Consider the following 13,594-nt stretch of genomic DNA (forward strand, 5'->3'; position numbering starts at 1 on the left):
AGATAAATGGATTCGCCAATCATTTTTATAAGCACCGGCTGTGCTACACAACTAATGAAAATGTTTCAAAATTATTATAAAAACTCTCAAATTTTGTATTCAATCAGTTCGCCGTTAACTACGCCACGGACTGCATTTGATTCTTGGCCGCCATCTTGGTTACTGATCTGAACTATGCCGCCATCTTTGTTCAACACAATGTCTCCAAACTTAACAGTTTTAAAGAAGACTTTGATTTCAGGACATTTTTTTCCATTGAAAGCAATTGAAATCGTTTCTATAGGCAATAGCAGCAGCACATTCAGAGATACCATGGGTGGCTGTTCAGTCTCTGATGGAATGCTTTGGAAGATTTAAAACTTTCAATATCAATGATAAACCACACATAACCCATGTATCTTTACTAAAATTCAACCATATGTAACAATGGCTGGATACACAAATAGAGATCAGTTTACTTTATTCATTCTACTTAAAATGCACTAATTTGATAAATATCATTTGCAGAAGTTTTATTACCTTGATAATACCTTTAGAGTGCTGGTGTCATTGCAAAAAGAGTTTGGAGTAAATGGATAAAGTTCAGGGAACTTCTGTCATTACTAATCAGCAAAGTGTTATTGCTTTCAACAAACCTTTGCTATTACTCGCATACAAAGCGCTAATACCAAGAGAAGAGTCTATCAGGCATGTGTATGTAATGAGCTGATATATGATAGGGTAATATAACCTGCAAAAGTCGAAGATGTGTTGTATGGAGAAAAATGATACGAGAATGATAAGGTAAATGTGTTATGCGAAAGACATCTAATTCAATCTAAAAAATTAAAACACTTGTAAGTAAAAGATTCTGATTACAAAATTCTTCCACTTTTGACTAAAACTGGGAGGGGAGGGGTCTTTTGGGATTTTACGATTAAGCCTTTTCCATTGAGTCATTTTCAGCAAGTTGAAAAACAAAAAAATAGAGACAAACCTCTCTGTCAAGATCGGCACACTTCTGAGTTATGCTTTTCTTCTCTCCATCAGGTCCATGTCTTGTTATCACACCATCTAAGGTTTTCAGTTCCACTTTTTTCGCCTTAAATTCAAAAAGAAAATATATTTTAAAATTTAGTAACTTAGGGTTTTCATGAGACATTTTCTAAATAAACAAAATGTAATTTGGTTTTATACTGGGAATAGTACCATTGGGTCCATATTTATCCGGAGACAAATGCAAAAAAATAAGAAAAAAAATCTTTATTTTTCTTCTGTGGTTGTGGAGAAAGCTTTTGAGTGCCAAGAGATGTTGTTTTAGAAGCAAACGAGTGGTTAGTGAAAATTATTCAAGCAATAGTACAGAAATGCTCAAAATGCGTTAAACTGAAAAGCACATTAAGTGAAAGCTTTAATGTTGAAGCAGGAGAACATTAGAGCTTTGTCGTGAGTAGATTGCTTTTCATTTATCTCTTAGGGAGTTCATGTGGGTTGTCTAGAAAGGATGCTATATGCTGATAACTTAATACTTATGGAAATATGGAAGGTTTACTTGTGAAGTTCAAAACTTGGAGGAATGCTCTAGAAAATAACAACCTGAGAGAGAATGTTAAAAAACAAGTGTTGATCAGTGATTGTAGCATTGAAAATTCTCCAGAAAAAGGAAAATTCCCAGTTTGTAGCAATGAATCAGCTGCAACACAATTTTCTGTGGGGCATGTAATCATTGGATATGTAAGAAGTGCAGTGGAATTACTGAGAGGACAACAAGTTTATGTGCAAAAAGTATAAGACAACAGAGACAAATGAGAACGCATATGGAGAATATGTGTGGATGGCAAAGTTATTGTGGTTGTTCAGAAATTTGTTTACATTGGTGATATGATTGGTGCACAGGGTGGAGTAGGTACTAGTTTGATAATGAATGGAGTTCAGGAAACTTCTGCCAGTACTAACCAGCAAAGCGTTACCAGTGTTAACCTTATGTACACAATGTGAAGATGTATGGAAGTGAAATTTGACCAGTAAGAGTTGAGGACATGCACTGCATGGAGAGAAACAATGATATAATAGATATGTAATGTGAGTCTTCAAGACAGGTCAAACAGATTAAAAGTGGATGGTACAGGAAAATCGATGCAGAACAGGAGGCTTTGATAGTATTCCCATGTTGAAAAAATGGATGAAAGTTCCTGGATTAGTAGATGTAGAACAACAGAGGTTGCAGAATCAACCCATAGGGGATGGCCAAGGAAAACATGGGCAGAAGTGATAAGAATAGGTTTGAGAGAGAGCAGAATAAATAAAGATCTGATTAGTTTTTGAAGTCAAAAGTCATGCTGGCATATAAAACAGATATTAAGCTAATATGACGATGATAATGATGATTATTCACATTCACTGAAAATTTTCTATTTTGTTGTGAGAACAACAACAATAACAAAAAAACAATTTAATTAACATTTTATAATTTAGGTGTAATTCAAAAGATTTAATCATCAGGAATTAGTTTAGGTCATATAGTAAGAGAAGTTGAGGATACATAAGGAATTTGTAACTCTGTAATATAGGCTTACTAGTGGAGAATCTAAAGCTCAGAAAAGGCTTTGCCTGGTTTAGAAGGAGACAGTACTATAAAATCAGAATGGTTTGATTGTAAGCAGGAGATTGTGACAAATGATGTCTTTGGATAGCCGATGATTTTGATGAAAGAACAATGTCAAATCATTTCAAATGCAAACAGATCTTTTAGAGATTTTGAATGTTTAATGACTGCTGATATTTAAAAGGAAAAAATGTAGACCAGAATTACTGGAGGAAAACAGTTTTATTTTGGTTAGTTTAAGATAAATTATTTAGTTGTTGTTATCTGACAAAATGTAAACAAACATAATTCAATAAATAAAGATTCATAGTTTAATCCCATTCAAGGTCGGGTATCACTATAATAATTAGATAACATTGGTAACAATGGTACTAGGTAGGAAGACAATGGAAAAACATTTAATTCCTGACCCTTTACTTTGTAAAGGAGCAAAGGGCCAAAAATAATTGTGGTAAAATAAAAGTAAAGATAAAAATTTATCAAATAAAAAGAGAAACTACTGAGATAAATCTTTCCAAAACAAACTTCTATCAGACAATGCATTCTCACTAAATTCAGCTTATAAGAGAACTTTCTTATTCTGTAAACTCACTATACAAAATGAAAACAATTCCCAACATTGCGAGTTATTATTGTGACATGGTTGATTGGTCAGAGAACCAGCCAATCAACATACATGGTTTGTTTTAAAATGACTTTCACTTTTATGGAAAATGCTGGCCATTTACTTGTGTTAAATATTGGGCAAGTATAACTTTTGTTAGAAGTCATAGACATCTCAATAAATGATTCTTTCTTCAAATTAATGATTTTTTTGTCTTTGTGCTGTTGGGTCCTGTTCACAAAAGAATAAGCAAACACAAGATGTGATCAGATTATGCAGCTATGACTGTGATTTGCATTTAATAGCAAGGTATGTTTATGAGGCCATGCATTTCAATTGATTGTAACTTGTGAGACATTTAGATCTACTATCAGACGGGAGGTTATTTTTTAATTTTTTTCTTATTGCAAAAAAAAAAAAATTGCATTGTCACCAACTGTTTGGGACTGTTTTGAGGTAATTCTTCACCACAAAACTTTTGATTGTGACAAATGTTAATAACTTAGTTAATGTTAAAGAGTCACACTGACTCATCTTTGTTTAGTTTGGAAAAAATGCATGTGCAGGCTGCTAACCAATATTCATTTAGGTGTATAAAGTGAAGATGCAGTACAAGTTTGAATGAAGTCAAAGCAACAAAGACATCGAGGAAAAAGAAAAGTTGAAGGCACGAAAAAAAAGTGCAGTGAAAATCAGTGTACCTTCTGATGAATATTACAGTACATTATTTTTTAATATTTGTCAGTGTAATAATGACAAGTCTAATAATATTTGAAACTTTCTCTTTTCAAAATTACCTTTTGTGTTCCAGTCATAGATCGTACGGCAATGACCTCTTTACCAGCAATGTCAAGAAATGACAACTTGATTTGGGCTTTTACTTCTTTTTCATGAGCAATCTGATGTAGCAGAAGAAGAAATTTTTGTTATTTAAATAGAAGTGTAAAAAGCATAACATCACCAACTAAAGAATGCAATCAGCAGAGTTCAATTTCTAGTTGAAACAGTTCATACGCATCTTACTTAAATACAGATGACAAGAAGAAAGATTGGTGTTGCTTTACAATTATACTGTCATGAGAAGCACTTTATTATGTTTTAAATAAACCAATATGGAGAGATGATACTCTACTTGTCTAGATTTCTTACATTACAGTTACAGAATATAAGATTAAGAGAAAGAGATGAAAAGTTAAAGTGTTTGCCAAAGCCTTCACTAATATCTATATCTTTCAATATACATGAATATATAAGTAAAATATTAGCAAAACAAAAAGAAGACCATTCTAAATAGCAAACTAAATGGTGCTAACAAATTTATACTATACATTGGTTTTCCAATACTTTATTTTTTTTTGAGTATTAGCTTCTCTACTTCTTGTTTTGCACATAGTCTTCTTTTTCTCTTTTTCCTCTTTCCTCCACTATCTTCATTTCCACAGTTAGCAAACAGATAAAAATCAAACAACTTTCTCCACATACCAATTTTTCAATTTTGACCCCTTAGCAGCCCATTTTTCCAGATGAAGACCCATTAAAACATTTTCCACATGTCTGAATACCCTATATATGAAATTTCAAGTCTCAAGATCAAAAATTCATTGAGAAGTGTCCTCACACACACACACACACACACACACACACACACTCTCACTTTTTTAGATATACTAGAAGATGTATCCGGTGTTGCCCAGGTTTAAACATAACGTTAAATTCCTAAAAAAAAAAAAAAAAAAAAAATGAAGTAAAAACCAGAAAGAAACTGAGACGTGCATGCAAGTATTATGTTTTTCTAAACAGTTTATTTCCTATAAGTAAAACAAAAATTAAAAATACTCAAGCTGAGATCCAAACCAAAACCTAAAGACAATGAGTCAAGTCTGATGACTATTAGGCCAGCTTGACAATATGTTATAAAGATTTTTCAAACCATAACATAAGTAATCTGTCACTTAAATGATTCGCGCATGCAGTTGACAAACAGATAAAAACCAATTAAAGTTTTCCACACGTTTGAATACCCTATATAGCAAATTTCAATTCTGTAGATCAAACATTTGTAGAGTTTATAGATTGAGATGTGTTCTAACTTTTATAGATATATACGTAGATATATATATATATATAACTTTTCAAATTTAAAAAATAGCAAAAGAAAGAAAAAGGGCGCTTTATACACTAAATTTATCACCCTCTATTCTAAATTGTTTTTGTCATTTTTTCTTTTTTTTCCACTATGTGTTTTTGAGGTATTCACACATAATCGCCTAAAAAAGTAGAATATCTTCTTTTTTTAATTGGCAGCTATAAAGTCATTTATTACTACAAGTTCGAAAGTTAAGTATATTTGAAAACTAATATTTCTTTAAGTAACCACTATTTTATAATAGAACCAGAATTAATGTTACTTTCCTTAGCATTCTTCCAAGTTTTTAACAAGCAGGCCATCTATTGTTTAACAACCCGTATGGAATTACCTGGACAATACTTCTAAGCCACAAATGAAAAACAAAAAACTTAATACAGATTCCCAATCTACTTCTATTTTAATATTAAATACGTTCTTAATTCTAACACAACTTTGAGCATTTCTGTACATTACCTAAGACTTTCACTAATCACTCATTTGAACCTAGTTTATATAATACCCACTAAACAACAACTGTTAGAACTCTTATTTGCAGCTCAATTATTCTCTCCATCACTTTCAGGACTTGATCCATCAATTTTAAGCCTTTGTAATAACTTCTATCTAGTAGTACCGTTTTAACAATTTACAATTGTAATAAGTTCCCAGTCTTTTGGGATAACCTTTTATAATCTGATCAATCAAGTCTATGATCAGCCTTCAACTGATTTTCAAAATTTCATGAAAATTTAGTCTTCGAGAGTTTCACATTGTAGCATTTTCAAGCATCTCTCTTATCCTGATCACTTGTCATTTCAAATGCACTTTTCTCAAATAATATCCATATTTGTCTCATCTATTTAATTATCCTGAATAGTTCTTTTCATGACTTACTCAACCTCCTTCTTTACAGTGTATATTGCTCTACCAAACTTGTAATTACAAAATAAAATTAAATAGTGCGGCTAAAATAAAATTTGTATTATTGTCTATGTTTTACAAAAATCTATATAACTATATGAAAAGTTTTTAGATCAATGTAAATAAAATTTTTGTTTAGGATGCCTTATATTATGGCTATGCAATATGCAACATATTTACCTTTGGGTCATGTATGAAAGCTCCTCCAATTTTGGCTCCTGGGGGCAGGTCACCAGTTGTGATGTATTTCAGACATTCAATTAGTGTCTATAAAATAAGATAACAAAACATCATCATTGTCAGTAGAAGCGTTTAAATAAAAATATGATTTTGATACAATTTATGGAGCAGATTTATTTTTTTATGGTTAATTTGTCTACTTTATCAAAGATATTAAGTTTATATAAATAGAGATATATAAAAGAAAGAAATCAATTTTACTGTTTTTCCTGTTCCATTTGCACCTAAAATCAGGGTCAATGGGCTGTAAAATTGGATTATCTGCTTGTCTTTATCTTCAGGTCCAAAACTTCGGATTCCCTGGATACTCATTTTCTTTATACTTGACATGATTATTAATTATTTGGATACCTATATTAAAAGAAAATAATAAAATTAGAAATTTAAAATAAAAATACCTGAAGAGCACAGAATTGATAACTGGCAAGATTCAAATCAAATTGTTCAACATTTTGCTTTAATATTGAGAATAATTGAGAATTAAAAAATAATGAAATGGAAGAAAATTGATTTGAATTAGCTGACACATGTCCTGGCATTGCTCAGGAAAGTAGAGTAACACAAGAAATTCTAAGCCTTGAACAATTGAATTATTCACTGCTTAAAGATAGAGCAAATGCAGAATCTAGTGGAATGATAAAAAAAGAAACGTGCTTGTTGATAAAAATAAAAAATAAAAGACAAAAATTAAGTTTACATTTTTACTGATTAATGGAAGGGGGCATTCAACAAACCTTCTTTAAACACAGATTCCTTTGGCTTTTGGTTAGAAGTAAAGTGTAGCATTTGTTCTGTACTCTTTTCTCTCCTCAGTCAGCAAAGTAGAAATTCTTCCAGGCTGAGGCACTTTTAATATTTGTCCCAATTTAGAATGACCCATTTTTAGTAGTTCAATTTTCTCCCCACATTAAAATTGAATGTGTCCAACTCAGCCCTTGTGTGAAGGCAAGTAAATAGAAACATTTATGACGGAAATTATAAACAGATAACAGATTAAAAAAAAAGAAAATGTATATATATATATATATATATATATATATATATATATATATAGTAGAAAAATAATAGAAAAAGGTGATGAGAGACTGTGTTTACAATCAGTTGTTTCCATGCATGCTAACATTAAGCAGATGATGATGGAATAGCATGCTAAGAAAATGAAATGAATTGGTGAATGTTCCAAATTTGTATGCTGTCAAAGTAATTGCCTGTTATGAAGGGAAGGTTTTAATTCCTACTACAAATCGATATTTTAGAAAGGTTGAAAAAGTAAAATAATTACTTAAATGTAACTGGAGATTAAAGTTTGTTAAAGAATGTATTCAATTTAAGGAGAAAGTAAATAAAAAGAAAAGAAATTCTGAACATTTATTTTTAAAATAAGCCAATCAATATTAAGTATTGACTGCAGTTGCTACATACTGTTTGTAAATATTTGCTATTTCAAGAATGTGAATGTTACACCTTGCGACAAAGAAAAATGAAAATTTTTATTTTAACCAAGGTTTTTGTAAGACTCTATTTTTGTTCCTTTTCTCCACGTTAAAAAAGGACCCTGGTGTCTAACTCTGTCCCGTGGGGAGGCATTGTAAATAGGAATAGTAAATGAAAGCATCTTGACAAAAGAAAGTGTAGTTGGAGTGAGTGTCCTGTGTTTAGGTTCAAAATGTAGAGAATGTAACAGATAATAGTAAGAATCAATAAAATAAATACTAATGGTGTTTCCACATAAAAGTGACCTTATGAAGTACCGGTGAATAGGTGACAATAGAAAAGGATATGATAGAGTAAAAATACCTCCAACTTCTTATGTGGATGATCATTTTAAGAGAAGCTGTAGAACTAACAAAATGTGGAAATCATTGAAAGCAGACAAAATGCATACCGATTCTACATCAGGAATTGGCAAAAGATCTGCTGAATTAGTAAAATAAGGGAAAAAGTCACACTTATTTAATACTAGCTGGACCCATTAACCAGTGTTGCCCGTGGAAGCATGCCCCCAACCCCCGTAAAAAATTAAACTAAAATTGTTGTTGTTAGTGGCCATTCCCCAAAATCCTAATGTTAAGAACAGCTTTCAGAATAGACACCCCCAACCTCCTCTTGTTAAGAATGGCTTATGGAATAGACACCCACAACCTCACCATGGTAAGAACGGTTTTTGGAATAGACACTCCATTTTATGAGGAGGGTGTGTCAAAGTATTTGCGCCAAATTTAACCTTGATATTCGCTGTCAGCATATCCAACCACAAAAACTATAAACCAACAAAAAAAATTGGGGTTTCAGTGTCAGGCAAGAGAAGTAAATTTGTTTAATGTACATGCATACTCTATGGCCGACTGGGATAGCTTCCGTACATTCATATCTGATTTACCTCTGCACTCCATGTTTAAAAAGGATGTGTCCTCTATAGTATCAGATCTGACCGAATGGTTAATTGCAGGCATAGACCAATTCATACCATCTAAAAAATTCCAACAAAAACCTAACAGCCAGCCATGGTTCTCCCCAGAATGTGCTGCTGCTATCGCGCACAGAAATCACTTTTTCCATAGCTACCAATGTAATAGATGCACTGAGACTAAAGCTGCTTTTAGGTCTGCCAGCAACCACTGTAAAAGAGTAATAAAAAATGCAAGAGAGCTATATGTCCAGTCTGTTAAATCCAAGGTAGCTGATCAGCGGCTTGGTTCCCACCAGTTTTGGCAAATAACAAATAGGATCCTGAACAGAAGTGTGCGTTCTATCCCAACTATTATCAATGGACCAGAGGTCATCTCGTCAGCGTCAGACAAGGCCAAACTATTTGCAAAGAACTTTGCAGCTAATTCTACCCTATGCGACGAAGGCCATCAACTCCCCATATTTCCTCCTATAACACAGAACAAGCTAGGTAACATACAAATATCCGTGCATGAGGTCGCCAAGCTAATCAAGAACCTAGATTCCAGTAAAGCAACTGGCCCTGATGGCATCCCAATTATAGTGTTAAAAAAGCTTCAACCAGAACTTGCTCCCATACTTACGAAACTATTTAAGCGCTGCCTTAAGGAGAAGTGCTTTCCGACTCCCTGGAAGACCTCATCAGTTTACCCTGTATTTAAGAATTCAGGTGATAAGTCATCTCCCTCTCAATACAGACCAATAAGTCTCCTGTGTGTTATGAGTAAGTTGCTGGAATCCATATTAAATAGAGAAATAGTCAACCACCTCAGCATGAATAACCTTCTTAGTGACACACAATATGGTTTCCGCTCTGCAAGATCTACCGCAGATGTGCTGACGGTTATATCTCACAGGATTAGTGAATCTCTTGACAAAGGCTTCCTTTCTAGGGCAATTGCTCTCGACATATCAAAGGCCTTCGACAAGGTATGGCATAAGGGTCTACTTCACAAGATTTCCAGCTATGGTATAACTGGAAATGTTTTCTCAATCATTAAATCATTTCTCTCCGATAGGCTCATAAGAGTAGTGGTAGATGGACAAAAATCGGAGGCCTTCAATATAAATGCTGGAGTCCCTCAGGGGTCAATCCTGGGCCCAACTCTCTTCCTGATCTACATCAATGACCTCCCTAAACACATACTTAAATCATTCGTTGACATCTATGCTGATGACACGACCATCTACGGCAACACATCAAAGGCTGTAAATGACAAAGTTCTCTCTGATTCTCTCTCCTCTGATCTCGAGTGCGTGGTTCAGTGGGGGAAGAAGTGGCTGGTTACCTTTAATGCATCCAAAACCAAACTGCTATCCTTACATCATCAACGCTCTGATCCCCATCTGGCATCAATTGTGATGGATGGCTCTCGTCTGGGTGAGGCCCCATGTTTTGACAAGCTTCTGGGTTTGACCTTTACTCCTGATCTGAAATGGAACACGTACATCAAGTCTGTTGCCAAGGTCGCTGGAAAGATGGTGGGATCCTTCTACCGCTCCAGAAGATATCTCACTACGGATGCAATTCTCTATCTATATAAAAGCCAAGTACGTCCAAGGATGGAATACTGTTGCCATATCTGGGCAGGAGCTGCTAAAAACAGCCTATCCTGCCTTGACAGAGTACAAAATAGACTTCGTGGCTTAGTGGGGGATGCCCTTTTCTCTACCCTGCAACTCTCTCCCACAGAAGAGACGTTGCGAGCCTGTCCTTGTTTTATCGTTATTTCCATGGCAGATGCTCGTCTGAACTCCAATCTCTGGTCCCCCCTCGCCAATCTTTCACGAAAAACACCCGTCTAGCTGAATCCACTGTGAAAAATTTCCCCCACTCTATATCTGTGCCTAAATCAAAACGCAGATTCCATGAACAAAGCTTCTTTCTTAGAACTGCACGCCTGTGGAACTCTGTTCCGTCTGCCTGCTTCCCTCCGGACTACAACTTGGATGTCTTCAAGTCCAATGTTAACAAATTCCTAATGAACCGCCCTCTTAAGTAAACATTTCAGCAAATCTCCTCACTAACGTAATGTACTTGCAATAACCCTTATCCCTGAGTGGCTTCCGGGTCTTGATAAGTGGTGATCACTGTGTAAAAAAAAAAAAAAAAAAAAAAAAAAAAAAATGCATACAAATATGGCAGCCACTAAATTACAATACATAATGCATGTCTCTATAACTCAAAAACTACTTGTCTCCGCCAAAGTTAAAAGAGATTGTCTTATTCAGCACAGTCGAAAACCTGTACAAGTTGTCATTTTAAAGGAAATCGTGGAGGTGGAGCTAAGGTAAAAATTTACCTAAAAAAAAAAAAAAAAAAAAAAAGTTAATGTCTGAACAGTGTCAATAATGAGTCCGGAAAAGAGAAATAAACAAAAAACAAATATATAAATATATAACAAATAAGTGTTTCTGTAGGTAATGTAATTTAGGGCAAATTTTTAGTTTAGCAGCGTATATTATTTGACACCCAAAAATTATAAAAACTATTTATTATATAAAACACATTATTAGACCCAAAGGCTGTAATAAAACCAGAAAAAATTTCATTGTTATTATTTTTTCCATCATTTTTATGAGACTAAATATACGACATTGGAGGTCACCGTAGTGCTTTAAACATTTAGCCTTTCTAAGAATTGACAAATTGGTCTTTTTAAGGAACTTTTTTAAGAGCATAAAAAAGGCCTAATCTGGCCATAAGAAGGCCAACCTATCAAACTTTAGAAAGGCCAAATTATAAAAGCAATGTGGTGGCCTTGACTGGCATAAATTTAATCAAATAAAAAAAATGATGACAAAATAATAAAAATGAAATTTTTTCTGGTTTCATTTCAGCCTTTGGGTCTAATAATGTTTTTTATATAAAAATAAAAAGTTTTTATGATTTGTTTGTCTGTCAACAAATGAAAAAAAAAAAAAAAAAAAAAATAGCTTCGTGTACGGGTTGTCAGCGGTTGACACAATAAGTAACATGATTGAAACCTAGGTAAGCATAGAAAATTATATAAGTAAGTAAAATCGGCCACAGTAATAGGAAATGTAAAAAAAAAAAAAAGATCCCCCCCCAATAAAACAAACGAAAACAAAACAAAAAATGGAAATAGGATCGTGTAAGGGTTGAAAAGATTCTCCAAAATCGAAAAATAAATAATGGTACCCATGCATTCATTTATATTCATATATAAATGAATGCACGGGTACCATTATTTATTATTATTATTTATTTTCGAGTGTATTCTGGAATAATTTATTATTATTTATTTTTCGAGTGTATTCTGGAATAATAGAATTGTCAGGTCTCAACCTATCAGATCAGGCAGATTTTGAGAAGGAAGAATTCATTATTTTTTAATCGGTTAATGGAAAGATTATGTTATGTGTATGTAGCTAATAACCAGTTATGACGGGTGCAATGTAAGTATCGTAGGAAAATGCAGAATAGGTCGCGGTGTCAACTGGTAGCAGTGGGAGAACTAAATGTTTATAGAGAAAAATAGGGACTCCTTCCTCTATAGATTGTGATGGTGGTGGTGTTCCTAGGATGCAATGTAGCATTTTATTATAACGACTTCATGTGTATAATTTTGTTTGAAAATTACATAAGATAGTGGCTAATAGCCTAGACCTAATGAATTAGTATCTGACATCTGTTATTGCAAACCTACGATATTTTGGTTCAGAGGAAAATTTTTTGCAGTTAATATTATATACGATATATAACACAAATAAATTATTAATTGAGAATATGTATGCATATGAAAATAGCAATGCACACGGACGATAAAACACTTTGGATAATTATGGATTTCAAAGAGGGTTCTGCGAAAATTGTCATATTTTAAAAATCAAAGCATATTAAGTCCTCAAAATACCACTATTTTGTTCGAAAATGAATATGCTTTCAAATAAATTATTGAATAATAATATACATTATATATTTTAAGAGTTTACAGCAAATAAAGTGATAAAAATGTGAACATCATAAAATGACGTTTTCGATAAGATTTTGTAATGACCTCCCTGATTTGTAAATGGTCGTACCGCGTTTCTCTTAAGAATTTCGTCATGAAATTTAGAAATTAGCTAGAAGAGATATCACTTTTAATAGATTCGGATGTCCGAAATTCTTTTGACTACTCATTTTTTTTTTTTTTTTGTGTTAAAAAAAGACTTTAACATGACGAGTATGGAAAATTTTGAAAAAAATTTCTTCGGACACCCATTGTTAAATAAATCAATCTTTTTATTTATTCGTTAAAAATAAAATTGTAACCTGTTTTCTCTTGTGGTATCAAGCAATTTAAAATCATGATACGTGGAAAAAAAATTGTTCTATTTTTAAAAAAAGTATCTAAAAACAATCTGCAGAAGCAGCAGTATTACTATCGCTGATTAATTATTTTACTGAAAACAAACTTTTTTTTGTTTTGCTTTTTATTCTAGAATGAATTAAAAATTTAAAAAATGAAAATATGAATATAAAAAAAATGTTCTTACATCTTTAGTTGGAGCTCATATTATCAGAACATAATTAGCTTAATTAGAGCTATTCGGTTACAAGAATATATAATTAAAGCAATCCCAACCAGTCCAGCGTTATTTTTGGTCAAATTTTAAAAACATAGTTGAAAAGACATAAATATATAACATGCTCACTTTTATC

At 32.9% G+C, this 13,594-nt stretch overlaps 1 protein-coding gene across 3 annotated transcripts in view; it reads right to left on the minus strand.

The window, feature by feature from the left end:
- LOC145291321 (DNA repair protein RAD50-like) overlaps positions 1–13,594 on the minus strand; it is a 260,298-nt gene that overhangs the window by 216,900 nt on the left and 29,804 nt on the right. For all 3 annotated transcript variants that reach the window (XM_080137063.1, XM_080137061.1, XM_080137064.1), the window contains exons 2-5: positions 6,679–6,828; positions 6,418–6,504; positions 3,986–4,087; positions 977–1,081 (exon numbers count right to left, since the gene is read on the minus strand). In XM_080137063.1, coding sequence (XP_079993189.1) covers positions 977–1,081; positions 3,986–4,087; positions 6,418–6,504; positions 6,679–6,807 — 423 coding nt within the window. In that variant the 5' untranslated portion in view covers positions 6,808–6,828. The remainder of the gene's footprint in view (positions 1–976; positions 1,082–3,985; positions 4,088–6,417; positions 6,505–6,678; positions 6,829–13,594) is intronic.

Source organism: Euprymna scolopes, chromosome 12 (assembly GCF_053919585.1).
Source record: "Euprymna scolopes isolate OS-2025 chromosome 12, ASM5391958v1, whole genome shotgun sequence".
In the NCBI taxonomy this organism is placed as follows: domain Eukaryota; kingdom Metazoa; phylum Mollusca; class Cephalopoda; order Sepiida; family Sepiolidae; genus Euprymna; species Euprymna scolopes.